The sequence below is a fragment of the Budorcas taxicolor genome, unplaced genomic scaffold (genome assembly GCF_023091745.1).
Source record: "Budorcas taxicolor isolate Tak-1 unplaced genomic scaffold, Takin1.1 scaffold4078, whole genome shotgun sequence".
Lineage (NCBI taxonomy): Eukaryota > Metazoa > Chordata > Mammalia > Artiodactyla > Bovidae > Budorcas > Budorcas taxicolor.
Genome location: NW_026292335.1, coordinates 1 through 20,877, shown reverse-complemented (window position 1 = coordinate 20,877; position 20,877 = coordinate 1). Strand labels below are relative to the sequence as shown.

At 53.4% G+C, this 20,877-nt stretch overlaps 1 protein-coding gene across 1 annotated transcript; it reads left to right on the top strand.

The window, feature by feature from the left end:
• Positions 1-11,861: 11,861 nt before the first annotated feature.
• On the top strand, positions 11,862-13,091 carry LOC128071378 (melanoma-associated antigen B2-like; the record flags this gene model as incomplete). The annotated part of the gene is made up of 2 exons (XM_052664263.1): positions 11,862-12,135; positions 12,166-13,091. Coding segments are annotated over exons 1-2 (1,200 nt in total), but the record flags the coding sequence as incomplete, so codon positions are not given.
• Between the last annotated feature and the right edge of the window lie 7,786 nt (positions 13,092-20,877).

The following is a 20,877-nucleotide window of genomic DNA, read 5'->3' as shown; positions in this document are numbered from 1 at the left end:
ACACACTATACACTATACACACTATACACACACTATACACACACTATACACACACTATACACACTATACACACACTATACACACACTATACACTATACACACACTATAAATGGAGGCCCTGGAAAATCACTGATGCTGTGGTCCCCAGGAAGCGCTGGGCACAGATGTCAGGTTGATTTCAGTCTAGAAGTCTTAGCGAGGTGAGACCTCTGTCTAATACAATCAGCCGCAGCTTCGCAGAGGGAGGGACCTGAATTCAAAGAGGACCTCACATGTGATGCTGAGTGTTAGCGGGGACCCCTGCAGAGGGAGCCAAACAGAATTCTGTAAATTCTTAGCCCTGTGAAGCGCCAAAGAGCTACTTCTGAGTGGTCCCCTCATTCAACCTGTGTGATATTAGGGAGGGCTGAGTCTCCTCTAGCCTGATCAGAACCGACATCTGCAGATGGGGGTGTGTTGACCATAACCGGACTTAAGGTGAGGACCATCAGTTCTAGTGGGAGGATCTCTCCCCCAACGAAGGAGGCTCACAGAGTGGCAACCCACCTGACAAGCAGAGATGCTCAGAGCAGAGCTGGCCTCCCATCACTGGGGACTTGGGAAGGCGAGGGCTTTGTCTGGGAGCTGGAAGCCTCAGGTTCATAGAAGGAGGCATCCTGGGCTCTGATACACTGCACAAGGAGGACCCGAGGACGGATGAATATTGAGCTACCAGGGTTCCCGTAGCACGCTGCCCCTGCCGTCATCCCTGGGAGACCCCACGTAGGACCCTACGCAGCTCCCCTCCACTTCCGCTTTGAAAGCGAGCGGATCGGCCGGTAGCCGCGGCGACCGTTTGGCGGAGACTTAGTGTCCAGGACTCGTCCGGAACCAAGGTGAGGACCTGAATGGAGCTGAAGGGACTTTCCCAACCCTCCCAGCAATAAAAGTGACCCATCCACATCCCACCCCTGTGATATGGCTCTTATGAGTCCCTCAGCGCTATCGGCTGAATGTGCGCTAGAGTTTCTCAGGCTAAGGCGTTGGTCTGTGGGGGGTAGGCCCGGATTCTACCCCCGGAGAAGCTCTCGGTCCTAGAGGAGGGCCCTGAGGGCTGATGAGCAGACTTCGACACTGCAAGGGGGCCGCTCTGAGCGGCCCCCCTATACTGGGCTCTAGGAGGCCCCGGGTAGAGCTGGCCAACTGTGGTGCCCCCTGGTGTCCACTGGAGCTGGTTTTGGGGACGTGAGAGCCTTGCTCTAATGGAATAGACCCAGGTCAACAAAGGGACCTAGTCCCCAACAGTATTAATGGCTGTGACGCTGAGTGAGGCTGGGGGCTCCTCCCATAAGAAATGGAGCCACATAAAGCGCCAGTCCTATTTTCAGGACTGGGAGAATCAGGCGTTTTGACATGACACTTCCCGGGACATCTCAGGGAAGTGAGAGACCAGGTCAGTGGGGGCAGCCTTAGGCTGGCAAAGGAGGGTTTGCGGTTTCCTGGTGGATGGTGAGAACGTTTGGTGCTGTGGATGTTCCACACCACGTCATTCGGACCACATCTCCCTGTCTTCGTCCCTGGGAGACCTCAAGGATACATGTCGATTCCCACTGTGGGCTAATGGGGAAGCCAGGGTCTTGGTCTGAGTGGAGTGGTCAGCAGAGGGAGAAATCTTCCACCCTGTCATGAGTCAAATGTAGGCCTTGGTTGCTTCGGTGTCCTGGCCATGGTAAATAGTGCTGCTGCTGCTGCTGATTCGCTTCAGTCATGTCTGACTCTGTGCGACCCCATAGACATCAGCCCACAAGGCTCCCCCATCCCTGGGATTCTGTAGGCAAGAATACTGGAGTGGGTTGCCATTTCCTTCTCCAATGCATGAAAGTGAAAAGTGAAAGTGAAGTCGCTCAGTCGTGTCCAACTCTTAGTGACCCCATGGAGTACAGCCTACCAGGCTCCTCCATCCATGGAATTTTCCAGGCAGGAGTACTGGAGTGGGGTGCCATTGCCTTCTCCAAATAGTGCTGCAGTGAGCATGAATACAGGTGTCTTTTTCCATTACCGTTTCCTCAAGATATATGCCCAGTAGTGGCATTGTTGGCTCATTATTCCTGATTTTTTTATGCAGAGTGAATTAAGTCTGAAAGAGGAAAGCCGATATCATATATTAACGCATATATATGGAATCCAGAAAGATGGTACTGATGAACCTATTTGCAGGGCAGCCTGGAGATGCAGGCCTAGAGAACACACTCGTGGACACAGTGGGGGAAGGACAGGGAGGGGCAGATTGAGAGAGTAACATTGAAAAGGTACATATTACTATATGGAAAATAGATAACCCGTGGGAATTGGTTTTATGACCAGGGAGCTTAAAGCCAGTGTTCCGTGATAACTTAAGAGGGGTGTGACGTGGGAGGGAGTTTCAAGATGGAGGAGACGTAAGATAAACCTATGGCTGATTCATATTGATGTGTGGCAGAAACTGGTACAATATTATAAATTCATTTTGTAATATTGTAAAAAATAAATTTATTTCCAAAAAGCCATATAGGAGAAAACAGAAACAAAAGAATATATTAGACTAAAATATTTAGAATATTTAGATCCTTGAATTGGGATCTTGTGAGGGTCCACGGGGACATCAACCTGCCTGCACCAGATTTTGTTCTCAGGAGACCGTGTTTGGTAAGATAAGGTCGTCTTCACTTCCTGCTTTTGGGACACGGAGTGACTGGCTTTTACCATCAAGCAGTCCTCGCTTCAGGAGAAAGTTCAGTTTCTCTACCAGGAGCTCAATAGGAACTGCTAGGTAAAAGACCAGGACACCAAAAAGAGTGTCTAACAGGCTTTAATGGGGAAGCGCTCCCAGGTCGGGTCCCTGGGCCCGGATGAGGCAGGTCGAGGAAGTGCGCGCACAATGTCCTGGGGAGCGGTTAATACGCGTTGGTTGTGGGGGATGGTCAGGCTAGATCGCCCAAAAAGGTATGGTTAGTGAACGGGGGTTCGGATAGGTCGCCAGTCCGAGGGGTCGCGGGCTGACAGGTCCTTCTGCGTGGCTGGGGTGGGGCAGCTTTAGCTGGCAAAGTGTGCTGTCACTGGTCCCCGAGATCTGGGAGGCTCCTTCCATTAGGGACTTCCCCCCACCCAGCCACCCACCCGCCGGCGGAAGAGAGGAGGGGCGGCCCATCATGGCCCCAGGGTCCGGCCTTACATTCTGGCCCTTTTGATAGGCTAAGGGGCGCCGTTAGGGCTTCCGGCTACTTCCTGCTGAACTGGGGCGTTGCTGGGGCTGAGGGTCATGGCTGGATCCCAGTGACCTTTAGGGGGCCTCAGGGTCTCTGGATGGGAGTCTGGAGCATGCGGCCACCATCAACATCTGTCCAGTGGCCGTCTGGGTCAGCTCCCTGATCTTCCGGAGGAGGATCTGAAAAATACAAGGTCCTATCGACAGGATGAGGAGCAAGGCTGCAAGGGGTCCCAGAAGCCACTTTGCCCAAGACGACCTCCACCATCCGGAGAAATCTAAACGTCTGACTCGGCCTGTCTAAGTCTGATGCTCTCGGCTCTCGGACCTTGTTCTGAACTATCCCTAAGGCATTAACGAAAAAACAACAGTCTTCCCTTAAGAACTGACAGGTTCCCCCTTTTTCAGCCGTTAGCAGGTCTAGGGCCCTTTGATTTTTGGAGAGCCACTGCTGCCAGAGAGTTATCTGGGTTTGTAATGCCATTAGGGAATTTGCCACCTTGTCTAGGTCTCGATTGAGCTCTGCGGACAGCTTATAGTAGAAGTGCGTGGCTGATCCCAGTCCTCCCACCCCCAGTCCTAAGGCCGTGAATAAACCTACCCCGAGGAGCAGGGGAGCTGCAGCCAATGCCCTGCAGCGGCGGTGGGTTGGTTGGATCTGGTCTTCATTGCCTGCAGTGTCAGAATGGTCAGGTAGGGAGTAAGGAAGACTGGGGCGCAAGGCTGAGTCCAGTTAGGCGGGAAGCATCGTAATAAGGTGGTTTGATTACAGAGAGAGAATATCCCGGGTTTTCCGCATACCAGAGCATTTGGGGATAGAGGGTATTGTCTCAAACTGTCACAGGCCACTGTGGTTAATGAGGTGCCATTGCCCAGAACACAAGAGGCATTGGCTGGGAGATACAGTGTCTCAGAGGTCAAGGGCCCCATTGGCAAGGTTACTTCAGTGGCATTTCGAGTGAGATTTTGGGCCTCTGTCCATCTCCAGGGGATCGGTTGGGCAAGGAACGGTTGGGGTCTCAAGGGGAGACAGAGCCAACATGAGAGGTTTGGTGAGGCTTCAGTCAGGGTCTGATTGGTGTCATTGAGGCTGGTGAAAATTTGAGATGAAAAACCCAGGGCTTTGAGCACCTGGTGAACCTGGTCTAGGAGTTTGTTGGGCTCATGGTGTGGATCAGAGGCTTCAGTTGCCAGCTTTATGAGGTCCTGTTGGACCTTATGTTGGATTTGTTCTTGCCTCTGATCTTGGGCCCCCTTCTCATCTGTCACTCCTTAGTGAGTTGGCATGGTAAAACAGAGATCTTTGTCCCCAGCTTTATAGCAGTTAGAGGCTGAGTTTAATTTGGCAATCCCAAGGCTCCTGGCCGTCCAGTACCATTTACCCCCATGGGAGCACGGCTGGGTAGGTGAGGCATAACAGTCTCGGTGGACATAAGTATAGGCTGTGAACCCAGTTCCCCAGCGGTCTCCTTCGGTGCAGCCCCGGGGGCAGGGTGTAGGTTGTCCCACCCGTGTTACCACGGCCAGGAGGAATAGTGGCAAGAGCATGTTTAGCTATGATATTAGAAAGAGAGTGATAAAAGAGAAGAAGTCAATTTGAGATTCTGTAAAAAGGAGGAAGGTCCCCTGTAAGTGTAGATGAGAAATTGCCTGAAAGAGTCACAGTCAATAATCGGGGTAGCCAGCCAAGGGTCCTGTAATAGGGTCAGGATAAAGTCTTCGAGGCAGGCTAGGTTGAGAGACATATGGCCAGGTCAGGCCGCCCCAAAGGAATAGCACCCCAGGAGTAGTGAACAGATGATAAGGTAAGCAAGGGCCAGTGAAAGTCGAAGTGTGAGCGGCCAGTCCGGGGGGGCCACGACAGCCAGTCCAATGGCGAAGAGCATGGCCAGAGTTGCGATTGGCAACAGCCACAGCGGATGAGGCCAGACAAGCATTGGACGGGGCGCGTCACTCACTGGCGGGAGGCAAGGGTGTCTTAGTAATGGTGATTTTGGTAGGTCCCGAGATTTTACAGGTGTAAGTCTCCAGGGGTTTGGGAGAAGGCAGGCCATGTAGTGGAGGCCGTTTGAGCCATGTGATGTGATATCATGGCTCGTGTCCCCACAGTTTGGCTGCTTTAGGGGTGGTGAGGGCCACCGTGAAAGGCCCAGTCCACTGGGGCTGAAGGGGTTGAGGCATCAGCGTCTTTAGGAGAACCTGATCTCCTGGTGCCAAAGCGGGGGGCGGGATCGCCTGGGCGTGATCTCTGACAGGTTGAAGGAGGACATGGTCAGCGTGTTCTCTAAGTAGGGACCTCAGGAGGGTGAAATAGGGCAAGTAAGTCCCCAGAAGGGGATCCGGAAGGTTAGTCAGCAGATATGGCCTACCGTAGAGCAGTTCCAAAGGTGTCAAACCCATCTTAGCACGAGGAGTTGTCTGTATGCGGGTCAGGGCTACTGGCAGGAGATCGACCCAGGAGAGTCAAAGTTCTGCCGTTAACCTGATCAGATGAGCCTTGAGGATGCTGTTAGCCCGTTCTACCTTGCCTGATGGCTGAGGTCTGTATGGGACATGTAAGTGCCAAGAAGTGTTTAAAGCCTCGCCTGTTTGCTGCGTGATTTGAGAAACAAAGGTGGGCCCGTTATCAGACTGGATGGATTTGGGGAGCCCAAACCGTGGAATGAGGTGTATTGAGAGTGTTGGTGACGGTTTGGCTGTCTCCCGGGCAGTGGGGAATGCTTCTACCCATCCAGAAAAAGTGTCAACACAGACCAGCATCTACCAGAAGGTCCGATGTCTAGGCGTGTGAGTAAAGTCTATCTGCCAATCCTGTCCCAGCAGGTGTCCCCTCAACTGGTGAGTTTCTTGTGACGGCCTGAGTCCTCCTTGAGGAGAGGTCTTGGCACAGATTGGGCAGCGATGATGGACTGCCTGAATGGTAGGTTGGAGACGTAACGGGGAAAAGAGAGGGCTCGGGAAGGTCAAGAGTGTGTGGGGCCCAATGTGTAAAGAGTCATGGACCTGGGTGATAATGGACATTGCCTGTTTTTCAGGTAGGACTAGTTTGTCGTGGAGCGTGATCCATCCTGAGGGGTGTTTGGAAGTGCCCTCCTGTGAGAGGAGGGCCTCCATTTTGGCCTTTGAGTAGTTAGGTGTAAGGGAGGTCCTGAGAAACAGTATAGGCAGAGGCCCCTGTTGTAAGGCTATCTGTTTGGCCACCCGGTCAGCCTTTTTGTTGCCTAGGGAGACCGTGTTGTGAGTCGTCTGATGTCCTTTGCAGTGTAGGATGGCTACCAGGGTGGGCTGTGAGATGGCTTCCAGGAGCTTGGCGATTAGGGGGCCATTTGAGATGGGTGATCCCTTGGTGGTGAGGAATCCCCTCTCTCTCTAAATAGCTGAATGTGAATGTACAATCAAAAAGGCATATTTGGAGTCAGTATAGATGTTAACCCATTTTCCCATTGCCAGGTGTAAGGCTCTAGTGAGCGCTGTTAATTCTGCCTTTTGGGAGGTGGTTCCCTCCGGTAGCGGGTGAGCCTCGAGGACGTCATTGGTGGTCACAGCTGCATACGTAGCAGCCTGATGACCGTTAGGGTCTCGTTTTGAATTGCCATCTCCAAGTAACTTGAGGTCTGGGTTTTATAGCGGAGTAGCAAAAAGGTTTGGGGGCGGTTAGATAAGAGTGTCCAGGACCTCTATGCATGAGTGAGGTCCTGTGTCTTTGCCTGAAGGACAGGTTGGAGGTGAGGGGAGAGAATATAGAGGGTTTGGCTGGGAGCTGTGGCCCAAAGTAACCTGGGGGTTATCCAGAAAGACCAGGTGGAATTGTCGGAGCCTAGAGTCACTAAGGTCTGACAGGAATTTGGAAGCCAGGAGGTCGGCCAGGCGGTGTGGTGCAAATATAGTTAGGGGTTGATCTAGAATTAGCTTTTTTGCATTTGCATATAGAGAAGCTGTTGCTGCCAGGGCACGTAGGCAGGGGAACCATCCCCGGGCGGTGGGGTCTAACTGTTCGGAGATAAATGCCGCTGGCAGCATTTCAGGGCCTGCAGGCTGTATGAGGGCTCCAAAGGCTATGCCCCCCTTTTTTTTTATCAGTGTAGAGGTGATAGGGGAGGTTGAGATTGGGCAGGAAGAGCAGGGAAGAGGACAGCAAAGCTGAGCAAAGGTTGTAGAAAACCTTCTGGACCTCTGTTTCTGAAGAGAGCGGTCCAGTAGGGGTGTCTTTTACGGCTGCATAGAGGGGTTTAGCCAGCGAAGCATAGTTGGGGACCCAGTGCTGGAAGAATCCTGTTAACCCCCAAAAGGACAAGCTTTGTTCTCCAGTGGAAGCGGGGCAGAGGTCTTGGAGAAGGCTGAGTCTGTCAGTAGTTAGAGCCTTGGTTTTCAGGGTAATCTTTAGACCTGGGTAAGTCACAGAGGTCTGGGTGAGTTGGGCCTTTTGTTGAGATGCTTGTTATCCCTTAGAGTTAAGGAAGTTAAGAAGAATAGTGGTATGTGTCTGAGAGAGAGCTTGTGAGGGGCTGTAGAGCAGAAGGTCATCCACATACTGTAAGAAGACACTAGGGGCCAAAGGGCACGTAGCCAGATCCTGGGCCAGAGCCTGGCCAAAAAAATGGGGGCTGTCTCTAAACCCTTGGGGGAGGACTGTCCGTGTTAGCTGGGAGGACTGTCGGGTTTCTGGGTCGGTTCATGTGAAAGCAAAGAGGAACTGGCAATCTGGGTGTAAGGGAACAGTGAAAAAGGCATCTTTGAGGTCTGTGACAGTAAAGTGAGTCGTACTGCTAGGGATGTCAGAAAGCAAGGTATAGGGATTGGAGACAGTCGGACGGGCAGGGATCACGGCCTCGTTTATCAGTCGAAGGTCCTGGACCAGTCGGTAGCCACCAGCAGCTTTCCGTACCGGGAGAATGGGGGTACTGCAGGGCGAGGCCATGGGGACTAGGAGGCCCTGGCCTAAGAGGCGGTCTATGATTGGTTTAAGACCACATAGGTGAGTCTGAGAGATGGGGAATTGAGGGCGGTTTGGGAAGTGGGAAGGATCACGTAGTTTAATCAGGACGGGGGCGTGATGGGTTGTTACCAGAGGGATTTCAGTGTCCCAGATGTTAGGGTTGACACCTGGAGCCTCAGGGGAGCAGAGGAGGAGTAGGGGCAAGGTGAGAGATTGGGAAAGTGAGAGCGGTAGGTGAATGGTGGCCCTAAGCTTAGCTAAAATGTCCCGCCCCAGCAGGGGAGTGGGGCATGAAGGGATTATCAGAGAAGAGTGTGTGAACAAGAAGTGATCAAGCTGACAGGGCTGTGGCCCCGTCTGCCAGGGTTGTGGAGATGTGCCGTCTATACCTACCACCGAGACCTGGGAAGGATGTAAGGTGTCCCCGAAGGAGGGAAGAACTGAGTAAGTAGCCCCCATATCTATGAAGAAAGTGATAGACTTACCCGCCACTTGAAGCATTACCGTGGGCTTGGCTTGGGTTATGGGGGTCCCTGCGTCGGGCGCCGTCAATCTTGGTCAAAGGAGAGAAGTTCCGAGGCGGGGTGCAGGGAGGAAATGTCCTTTCGGGAGCCCAGACCTCGGCCCGGTAAGGCCGGGGCCTGAGTCGCCCGGGGACAATCACTTGCCCAATGTCCCGGCTGCTTGCAACGAGGGCAAGGCTTGGTCGGGAGCCAGGGGTTTGGGCATTGGCGGGCCCAGTGGCCCTCATGACCGCATTTGCAGCAGGCTCCCGGCGGTGGCTTCTGGGGACCCACCTTCTGTCCCGTGGCCGGCCGCAGGGCTGCTACCAGTGCCTGGGTGTGTCTCTCAAGGAGGTTAGCCTGGAGTTCGGCTTTTTGTTTAAGCCTTGCCTTGGGGCTGACTTTGGCGGCTTCCTCTCGCGCGTTATAAACCTTAAAGGCCATTTTTACCAGGTCTCAGAGGGGGGTCTGAGGCCCATCCTCTACCCTGGAGAGTTGTTTGTTTGTTTTTTTTTAAATGTCTGAAGCTGATTGGGATATAAAACGGTTGGCTAGGGTGGTGATTCCCGCCGGAGAATCTGGGGCAATCCGGGTATAGGTGGTGAGAGCCTCTGTCAGTCTGTTAAGAAAGGCTGCCGGGTTCTCATCAGGGCCCTGGGTTACTTCATCTAGCTTAAGTAGGTTTACTGTCTTGAGGGAGGTGGTCTCCATTCCCTCCAATAGGCATTTTACTATGCATTGAATGTCGGCTCTTCCTCTCTGTCCCTCCTGACAGTCTCAGTCTGGGTCTACGTCTGGAACAGCAGCCGCTCCAGGTAGCCAGGCTGGGTCTGCTGGGTTAGCTAGATGTTTTTGGTCAGCCACCATTTTTGCCACAGCCCAAATGGCCTTTCTCTCCCCTGGGGTAGTGGTGGACGCCAGAATGACAAATACGTCCTGCCAGGTGAGGGCGTGAGACCGAGGCAGCTGGGTGAAGTTTTTGATGTGGTTAGAGGGGTTGGCCGAATAGGAGCCTAGCTGTTGTTAAATATGGGCAAGATGTTGGAGTGAAAAGGGCACGTGGACATGGGCGAGACCCTTCTGGCCGGCCACCTGGCGGAGAGGAAGCAGGGGAGCTGGCGGCAGATTGGGAGCGGTCTGGGACCTTGTGTGTGAGCTGACCGGTGAGTCAGAAAGGGGTGGGCGCGGAGGAAGGGGTGGATGCTGAGGCGGAGCCAAGGGAGCAGCGAGAGGCTAGTCACAGGAGGGCTGGGCTGTGAGGACGATGGGGGAGGAGTGGGTACGGAGGAACTTGGTGAGGGCGATAGAGGGGGAGTTGGTGTAGGGCTAGGAAGGGCCATGGTTAGGAGAATTTCCGAAGGGGAACAGTGGGTATATAGGGTGGGACGGGAGCGCAACAGCCAGAAAGCCTGTATGTGGGGTACTTCAGACCATTTTCCCATCCTCCGGCAGTAATTATCTAAGTCACGGAGGATGTTAAAATCAAAAGTTCCCGTTGGCGGCCGTTGTGAGCCATTATCCAAAGAATATTGGGGCCATGCCTCAGAACAAAGGAAGGTTAAGCATTTGGAACGAATTTCTCCGGAGATATGTAGAGTTCTGAGGTTGGCGAGTAAACATTCTAGCGGTGTAGACCAGGGTTGGTCGGCCTTGGAGGCAGCCGCCCCCACGGTTACTATGAAACGAAGGTCCTGTACCAATCGTTAGTGGGGCTGGGAGTGGTCCGGTCAGTCATCCCCGAACGGGCCATCAACCCAGTGAGGTGAGGAGAGGGCACTCATCCAAGACGGACGACTCCGAGTTGACTGGCGCCAGGGAATCGCAGGCCTGGCCTGTGGAAGAGGGGTCCAGCCACGGCCGTGATTTAAAGGGACCGAGACACCCTAGGAATAATCGCAACAGAGGCAACAACCCCCAGAACCGGACCTATGGAACTTACCCTGTATCCTGCCAGGCGGTTGAATGGTCCCAGAGGGGTGACGGGGTGACCTGGTCCGGCACGGGCCAGACCCGAGGGGGCCCGCAAATCCCGCTCGTCACAGGATGGGCCCCATGCCTCAAGCCCCATGTTGTGCACCAAACGTTCGGTAAAAGACCAGGACACCAAAGAGTATCTAACAGGCTTTAATGGGGAAGCGCTCCCGATCGGGATTCCCGGACCAGAACGAGGCAGGTCGAGGAAGTCTGCGCCCAGACTGTGCTGAGGAGTGGTTTATATGCGATCGTTGTGCGGGGTGGTCAGGCTAGATCGCCCAAAAAGGTACAGCTAGTGAACAGGGGTTCGGATAGGTCACCAGGCCGAGGGGTCACAGGCTGACAGGTCCTTCTGCGTGGCTGGGGCGGGGCGGCTTTCGCTGGCGAAGGGTGCTGTCATTGGTCCCTGGAATCGGGGAAGCTCCTTCCCTTAGGGACTTCCCCGGCCGGCGGGAGAGAGGAGGGGCGGCCCATCATGTCCCCGGGATCCAGCCTCACAGGAACCTGAGTGGGGACCCAGTGCATCCATCCCAACCCTCAGATTTCAGCCCAGGAAATCTCAGGGAAGGGCTGTGAGGCTGAGCACTTTCTTTACTGTTTTATACGAAGTCTACAGGAGGGGAAATGTCTAGTCTGAGGGTGCACACAGCAGTCCGCAAATGGATAATGGTGCCCAATGTTTTAAGGAGCCAAGGTAAGGACCTTGCATGATGATTCCAGTGAACTCAGGATAGAAAAGACGCTAATGAGCTCTCAGCACTGGTTGTCTATCTCCTGGCAGGGAGGTGGACTGAGGCATCCCTTCACTTACCTCTGGATCATGGGGATGTCTAAAGTGTCTGCATCAGTGTAGCAGAGGGAAGGGTGCCAAGGCTCCGCCAGGACTTGAGTGATAACACTGAAGTAGAACTTAGAGAACCCCACTGCTGGCACCTGCTGGCACCTGAGTGAATCCAAAGCAGGGCTGAGAGGTCGCAGAGGAAAAGTAAGGCCTCTATTCTTCCTCTGTGGGATTGTGTGGGGAAAGGCTGAGCAGGACAACAGGAGCCTTGTGGGTTCCTAGGGCAGTGTCCTCAAGGACACCTGCAGAGGCGGCCTTTGATTAAGCCAAGGTAGAATCTCCTGTTTTAAGGTGCTCATGTCACCTCATTCTCCATCCTCCAGGTGCCCACACCTCCTGTCTGTTGGCCCAGACTCCTGCCTGCGCTCCCTGACCACAGCCATCATGCCTCGTGGGCAGAAGAGTAAGCACCGTGCTCGTGAGAAACGTCGCCAGGCCCGGGCTGAGACCCAGGGTCTTCATGATCAGGCTACCACATCTGGGGGAGAAGAGACCACCTCCTCCTCCCCTCCTGATTCAGAGAGCGGTCCCTCAAGCTCGTCTGCTGCTGGCACCTCCAAGGAGCCTCAGGGAGCCCAAGGCACCACCAGTGCTGCTGCAGGTGCTGTACGCAAAAGATCTGGTGTCGGGCGCGCAGCACGCTCGAGATCTGGTGTTGGTGCCGCAGCACGCTCAAGATCTGGTCTAGGTGCCGAGGGCCAAGTTCAGGAGGGGGAAAATTCCTCGCAGGCCTCAGCTGCTGCTGGGAGCTCTCATACAGATCTTCTGACCTGGAAGGCAGAGGTGTTGGTGCAGTACATGCTGTGTAAGTATAAGATGAGGGCGCTCATTAAGAGGTCTGAAATGCTGAAGGCAGTCACTAGAAGGTACAGGGAGCAATTCCCTGAGATCCTTAGCAGGGCCTCTGAGCACATGGAGCTGGTGTTTGGCCTGGTGCTGAAGGAAGTCAGGCCCAACAGTCACTGCTATACCCTGGTGAGCAACCTAGATCTCAGCGACAGTGAGTCTATGAGAGGTGACTGGGGGCTGCCGAAGAATGGCCTTCTGATGCCCCTGCTGGGTGTCATCTACCTGAATGGCAACCACGCCCCTGAGGAGAAGATCTGGAAGTTCCTGAATATGCTGGGCATCTATGATGGAAGAAGTCACTTCATCTTTGGAGAGCCCAGGAAGCTCATCACAGAAGATCTGGTGCGGGAAGGGTATCTGGAGTACCGCCAGGTGCCCGGCAGCGATCCCCCTCGCTATGAGTTCCTGTGGGGTCCTAAATTGCTGACAGAAACCAGCAAGACGAAAGTCCTGGAGTTTTTGGCCAAGGTCAAGGATTCGGGTCATACTGCCTTCCTGCCACAGTATGAGGAGGCTTGGAGAGAGGAGGTAGAGAGCACCGGAGACAGAGGTGCAGCCAGGGCTGGCCCTTCTGCCTCACTCAGGCCTGGCACTGCTGCTTCAGCCGCTGCTGGCCCTTCTGCTTCATCCTGGCCTGGCAGTGCTGCCTCAGCCAGCGCTGGCCCTTCTGCTTCGACCAAGCCTGGCATTGCTGCCTCAGCCGCCGCTGGCCCTTCTGCTTCGACCAAGCCTGGCATTGCTGCCTCAGCCGCTGCTGGCCCTTCTGCTTCGACCAAGCCTGGCAGTGCTGCCTCAGCCAGCGCTGGCCCTTCTGCTTCGACCAAGCCTGGCAGTGCTGCCTCAGCCAGCGCTGGCCCTTCTGCTTCGACCAAGCCTGGCATTGCTGCCTCAGCCGCTGCTGGCCCTTCTGCTTTGACCAAGCCTGGCATTGCTGCCTCAGCCGCTGCTGGCCCTTCTGCTTCATCCTGCCCTGGGAGTGCTGCCTCAGCCAGCGCTGGCCCTTCTGCTTCGACCAAGCCTGGCATTGCTGCCTCAGCCGCTGCTGGCCCTTCTGCTTCGACCAAGCCTGGCATTGCTGCCTCAGCCACTGCTGGCCCTTCTGCTTCGACCAAGCCTGGCAGTGCTGCCTCAGCCAGCGCTGGCCCTCCCGCTTCGAGCAAGCCTGGCATTGCTGCCTCAGCCGCTGCTGGCCCTTCTGCTTCATCCTGCCCTGGGAGTGCTGCCTCAGGCAGCGCTGGCCCTCCCGCTTCGAGCAAGCCTGGCATTGCTGCCTCAGCCGCTGCTGGCCCTTCTGCTTCATCCTGCCCTGGGAGTGCTGCCTCAGCCAGCGCTGGCCCTTCTGCTTCGACCAAGCCTGGCATTGCTGCCTCAGCCGCTGCTGGCCCTTCTGCTTCGACCAAGCCTGGCTTTGCTGCCTCAGCCACTGCTGGCCCTTCTGCTTCGACCAAGCCTGGCAGTGCTGCCTCAGCCAGCGCTGGCCCTCCCGCTTCGAGCAAGCCTGGCATTGCTGCCTCAGCCGCTGCTGGCCCTTCTGCTTCATCCTGCCCTGGGAGTGCTGCCTCAGCCAGCGCTGGCCCTTCTGCTTCGACCAAGCCTGGCATTGCTGCCTCAGCCGCTGCTGGCCCTTCTGCTTCAGCCAGGCCTGGCACTGCACCCTCAGCCGCTGCTGGCCCTTCTGCTTCATCCTGCCCTGGCAGTGCTGCCTCAGCCAGCGCTGGCCCTTCTGCTTCGACCAAGCCTGGCATTGCTGCCTCAGCCGCTGCTGGCCCTTCTGCTTCAGCCAGGCCTGGCACTGCACCCTCAGCCGGTGCTGGCCCTTCTGCTTCATCCTGGCCTGGCACTGCTGCCTCAGCCAGCGCTGGCCCTTCTGCTTCGAGCAAGCCTGGCATTGCTGCCTCAGCCACTGCTGGCCCTTCTGCTTCGACCAAGCCTGGCAGTGCTGCCTCAGCCAGCGCTGGCCCTCCCGCTTCGAGCAAGCCTGGCAGTGCTGCCTCAGCCAGCGCTGGCCCTTCTGCTTCGACCAAGCCTGGCAGTGCTGCCTCAGCCAGCGCTGGCCCTTCTGCTTCGACCAAGCCTGGCAGTGCTGCCTCAGCCAGCGCTGGCCCTTCTGCTTCGACCAAGCCTGGCATTGCTGCCTCAGCCGCTGCTGGCCCTTCTGCTTCGACCAAGCCTGGCATTGCTGCCTCAGCCGCTGCTGGCCCTTCTGCTTCGACCAAGCCTGGCAGTGCTGCCTCAGCCAGCGCTGGCCCTTCTGCTTCGACCAAGCCTGGCAGTGCTACCTCAGCCAGCGCTGGCCCTCCCGCTTCGAGCAAGCCTGGCATTGCTGCCTCAGCCAGCGCTGGCCCTCCCGCTTCGAGCAAGCCTGGCATTGCTGCCTCAGCCAGCGCTGGCCCTCCCGCTTCGAGCAAGCCTGGCATTGCTGCCTCAGCCGCTGCTGGCCCTTCTGCTTCATCCTGCCCTGGGAGTGCTGCCTCAGCCAGCGCTGGCCCTTCTGCTTCAACCAAGCCTGGCATTGCTGCCTCAGCCGCTGCTGGCCCTTCTGCTTCAGCCAGGCCTGGCACTGCACCCTCAGCCGGTGCTGGCCCTTCTGCTTCATCCTGGCCTGGCACTGCTGCCTCAGCCAGCGCTGGCCCTTCTGCTTCGAGCAAGCCTGGCATTGCTGCCTCAGCCGCTGCTGGCCCTTCTGCTTCAGCCAGGCCTGGCACTGCACCCTCAGCCGGTGCTGGCCCTTCTGCTTCATCCTGGCCTGGCAGTGCTGCCTCAGCCAGCGCTGGCCCTTCTGCTTCGACCAAGCCTAGCATTGCTGCCTCAGCCGCTGCTGGCCCTTCTGCTTCAGCCAGGCCTGGCACTGCACCCTCAGCCGCTGCTGGCCCTTCTGCTTCAGCCAGGCCTGGCACTGCACCCTCAGCTGCTGCTGGGCCTTCGGCTTTGACCACTGAGCACCCCAGGGCCGCATCCAGCCGCTCATCTCGCCCCTAGTGTGGTCTGAAGCCCGTTGTTCACTTTGTGCGTGGAGCAGCCTGTCAGTCTGTGTTCCTGAAATGCATCAATAACTTGTTGACTTTATTTCCTCCAATTTTCAGTTCTTAAAATTTTTCAACAGAAAGGTCATTTAGATTCATGATATAAGCATATGAATAACATGGGTCACACACAGTTTGCTGTTGGTCAGATTTAGGAGCAAAAATTTTGTTTTCTCAAATAAATATTGGAAATCCTCACATCACCTTTGTGATCCAGGGTGAGAATAACATCAGTTAAGAATAAGAGTGTCCTTAGAAATGCAAAAAACACCACACTAATAGAGGCTCAGAACATTAATACATTGTGAGGGAGATAGCTGAAATTCCTACAGTTTTTGGCTTGCTTTACTCTCTGGTTAGTCTCCCTCTTTGGAAATGTAAAAGAGACATACCTGCCTCTGCTTATGCTTTATGGTTTTCAAGAATGTTTGAGAATATAAATTACAGCAAATGATTTATTCGTGGCTCTTCTTTTACACAACCATTGAGAATCTGCTCTTCAGAAGTCTTCATGCTTGTACTGGTGATGTTTAGTCAAAAGAAGTCCTAGCCTCTGTGCATTCATGATAGTTTCTCAGAGATGCTGTCATTCTATGGAAGAGGCTGAGATACTCTCTACTTCATGAAGAACAAGAAAGAAGCAGGGTAAAGAGGGGTCGGAGAGAACATATTACTTTGGTTTCATTGCTTAGCTGAATTTTGGCTGATTTGGGAGGTTGGGTCTTTTCTTTTCCCAGTTGGAATGCTTCATAGTTTCTGACATCTGATAGATTGAAAAAAAATCCAGCTGATGTAACATCTGAGGTCAAGATAATCATAGTAATAACTGCTGTTTCTCCTAATGTTTCAGTAGAGACAGGCGCCATGACAGAAGCTTTCCATAAATACCTATATTCCACCAATCTGACAAGAAAAGGCTTATCAAACTTCCTTCACAGTGGAGAGCCCAAGGCTCATAGAGTTTGGTTTTGTGCTTAAATACGTAAGGCTGGTAAATGACAGCAGGCAATAGACTCCTGCTCTGAACTACTTTGGCACACATACTGTTGTTTTCCCCCCAACCTGAGACATACCCTTGTCTTTTTTTTTAACAAGTCCTTTTAACATTTGACATTTCCTTATTTATTTTTATTTATTTATTTATTTAGCTGTGCTGGATCTTAGTTGCTGCACGTGTGGTCTAGTTCCCTGACCAGGGATCAAACCTGGGCCCCCTGCATTGGGAGCCTGGAATCCTAGCCATTGGACCACCAGGAAAGTCCCCACCCTGTATCATTTATTTCAGTGCTTTTCTCAGGACTCCATAATTTGTCCTAGGTGATAGAAAAGATTGCCCTTGTGCTCAGGCTACTGGATCAAAATGTGTAGCCAGTGCAGTAAGAATGCCAGGTATCCTTAACAAAGGTATGTATCCCTTACTCACTACTCATAGGTAAGTGAAAAAAACAATATTCAGGGACAGTATAAGCGTGTACATTGGCCATGTTAGATAACCTCTGAAGACCAAGGAGTCTCCATGTCATCCTTACAGTCTCTTCCCTGTAGAAAGTAAACCTATCAGAACAGAAATGACGTGAGAATCTTCACGTGGCTGAGGAGATAGATTGATCTACCTTTTTCTCCCTAAAGGACTACCACCTGTCCTGGGACTCCTGCCTTGGACTATAGCTTCTCCATCTCCCATCACTCCTGGGACAGGGACCCATTCTCTGTAGCACTGCAGAGCAAACATAGCTGAAGAGTTTGTGGAGACGTGGAATTTCCCCAAAGGCCTTGAATCCAAGACACAGAAAGCAAGATGACGACCCGATGTAGGAGGGTTGAGGAGAGCAAGACGCAAGAATATGGGGGATGGTGGTGACTGGGACAGGACTCCCTTCTGATCTCAGACACAGAGGAATTCAGAACTGTTAGGCTTAGTCTATTAGCCTTAGCATAGCCTCACTTATTCTTCAGGCTTCTCGGAGACCTAAGAAACTTGGTCTCGGTCTCGCAGAGTTCTGAGGCTGGTAGGGAGAATCAGTCTCTCAGAAATGATGGTGATTAACCTGAATGAGCGTGATGGAAAGACCCATCCAGAACAGTAGGATCCTTAAGACGCGTCCTCATTGGCAAGCCCATGAAGTCCAGAACTATCTGGGCTGCTGTGCTTAACACTTTCAACTCAGGTCCTGGGAAGGTGGGGCCATTGGGAATCTGCAGAGAATAGAGCCCCAGGAAGGGCGCAGAGTCAAAGTGAGGACCCAGGGTGTGGACACGAAGCCCCTCAATCCACAGCCGGCAGGGCTACACTTGGTCCCTCCTCTCCAGCTAGCCCTGGGAGGCATAGGTAAGTGCTGGCCAAGTCAAGGGCCACCTGACTTCTGCCTGGAGGGTTTCAAGGAGATGACCTTGGTTTGTAGGCTGGCTCTTCATCAGAGAGTGGAAATCCCAGGCATGACATTTGTACAGTCCTGTATGAAGTGTGTGGCAGCCAACTACCCCATTACAGATAAATTCTCAGAAAGTCCTGCAAATGTGATGGGCCCTGGGAGGGAACAGGCAGGGCTTTCAGACTAGGTTTATCCCTTATTTTCTGAAGGCAAATGGCTTCAGGGCTTTAAAGTCCTTGGGCTAATGGAGGGAGCCTGTATCAGCTGAGGAAGGGTACCCAGTTCCTAACAGGAGTCAACTGATGATACAGGCTGACAGCGAAGGATCCCTCCCAGAAGGAAGGGGGCTACAGAAGGCACTGTCAGGCCTGTTTTCAGGCCTGAGATTGTGCCACTAGGCCTGGTGACATGGGGAGTCCTGCTCACTTCCTCCCAGAGGATCACATGGAGGTAAGGAACCTCATCCTGATCAAAGGGAGCAGCCGAAGCTCAGCAGAAGGATGATTTCCACATTGTGCCAGAAGTCAAGGTAAGGACTCTGAAGACTTGCAAAGACCACCCGCCTCAAAACAGTGGGGGCAGAACATCGTCCTTCCACTACTGTTAGCCTCAGAAGACCATGGCCTGTGGTGGCCCTATGAGGCAAACTCCTCTTCTTCCTCAGGGATCAGGGAATTACCGGCCTGGGTGGAGAAGCTTTAAGGCAAGTCAGGGAATGTTTCCAGTTGGGGAATATTTCCAAGACGGTGAGGACAGCAAAGAACATGGGAACACAAATACCAGGATGGCCACACAGTATGTTCCCTACTCTCAGCCCAGAAGGCCTCAGGCAGTTTTACTAGGCCAAGGGGCCCTTCAGCTCTGACCGAGGAGTAGCAGGAAAGTTAGGGTTTTGGTCTGATGGTGGTGGTCCCATGTCAACAGAAGGGGGAGTCTTGGGCTTGGCTGAGGGTCAATTTTGGACCCTGATTTGGGACCTTGAGAGGAACCGTCTGTCATTCTCAAGGAGCTTGCCACAGCTCACAGTTGTGAGACTGTGGCAAGACTATGGGTAGGGGGTGGCTCGATAAGGCCGCCTTATTTCCTCTTCCAGGCTCACAGGGAGGTATCGGTCTTACTATGAGGAGATAGGCCTCAGGTCTAGAAGGAGGGGATTCCCCAGGCCCCACCAGAAGTCAAAGTGTGAAGCCCAAGCAGACTGTGGGTCTACTCATCCCTGAATAGAGGGGACAAAGGAGAGTCATGCCCTACCCTTTGATGTCAGTTCTAGAAAGCTCAGGGGAAGACTGTCAGGCAGGGCTCTCCCTCACTTCTTTATACCAGGCCTTCTTCTTGAATTGCTAAGTCATGTCTGACTCTTTTGTGACTCCATGGACTGTAGCCTGCCAGGCTCCTTTGTCCATGGGATATGGCAAGGAAGAATTCTAGGGGGGGTTGCCATTTCCTCCTCCAGGGGATCTTCCTGACCCAGAGACTGAGTCTGCATCTCCTGCAGCTCCTGTATCACAGGTGGATCCTTTACTGCTGAGCCACCAGGGAAACCCCATATTAGGCCTAAGGGAGATGAAAGGGCAGCCACCAGTCATGAGAAGGGAGGGTCATGGTGCCTGCCAGGCTCTGTGGCAGATGCTTTACAGTTACCACCACATGCCAGCAGTCCTTCCAGACAGGGCTTGTCAAACTCCCTTCACAGTTAAAGAACCCAAGGCACTCTCAGAGAGTTTACCGATATGACCAACTTTTCCATGGCTGTTTAAGTGACAGGGATGGTCATAGGCCCTTGATTTGACTTAGTCTAAAGCTCACCCTCTCACTCCTGCAAGCCTGGTCTGACTTGTGCCCTTACTTCCCTTTTTATTCTCATTACTGTGAAATGTATGAAGCATTAAGAAGAGAGACTCTCAGGTCAAACTATTTTATTGTAATCCATAGCCAGAGCAATAATAATAATAATGCCAAAATAAATATGACATATGAAGAGAGGAAAAAAGAGAGAGTATTTGCTGGCAATAGGATCATCTGCCCACACATATGAGGGTTCAAACATCTTAAAGCTCTGAAAGTTTTCAGTTTTAGATAAGCTTATAAGATCAGTAAGGGACTCAAAACCTCATCTCACAGCCATTCCTTTGTATAAAAGAAATCTGTTACATCTAAAATATAAAGGTTATTGATTAGAACAGAGGTTGCCTGAGAAGTCTGGCTGAAGGAGAGAAGGGACAGGTTACCACGTTTTGTTTCTCTCACAGGTCTCTACCTGGGCCCCCTTACTTACGCCATGGATTTCCTATCTCTTATCACTCCTAGGACAGGGATTCCTTCTCTGCAAGGTCTGCAGGAGAGAAAGTACTCAGAGCCGTCCAGGGATGTGGCATTTCCCATGAAGGCTTTAATCAAAGGGGCAAGGGCCTTTAGGAAGACACCCATGCAACTGGACTGAGGAAAGCAACAGCCCAGAATATGAGGTGTAGGAAGCCTTCGGGCAGAGCTCTCAAGCTGAGCATCTCTTTTCTGTTGTCTCAGTACAGTCGTCAGGGACTTGAGACCGTCGGTCTAAGGAGGGCAATCTCAGGTCAGAGTAGGAACTGTCAAACCTATATGTGAGGCCCCTTAAAAAGAAGTGAAAGAAATAGCCACCCAGAACCACTGGGGTTCTGTAGCGTCCACTTCGTGCTGTCAGCCCTGGGAGGTCCTGAATTCCATCATAGGATGAGGTAGAGAGAGGCCTCGAGAGCTGAGAGAGACAGAGCGCTACTGCCATGGGCCGGGCACGTTCCAGAACCGAGTCCGCCAGCTCCAACCACATAGTGACATCCAGGGCAGATCCTTCATCTTGTGGTTGAAAAGAGAAGTAAGTACTCCAAGTAACTGAGTGCCAAGGTGGATCTGAAGGGAGCACATTTTATGTCTTATTTTGTTCTTGCTTGACCTCAGTAACTGGGAGATGTATCTTTTTCTGTTTAGGAGTTTCTTTTTGGCACTATTGGAATAGGCTTCTTGTAACTGAAGGTTAATTTGACTTCCATTTTTGTGTTTATGAACAAAGTATATCCCATTTATTGCTGTATTTCAGTATAAGCACAAAGGTGTTTATATTGAATCAGAAATCCTTGAATCTCCTTTTGTGGTTCAGAACAAGATGACATGACAAGAGAA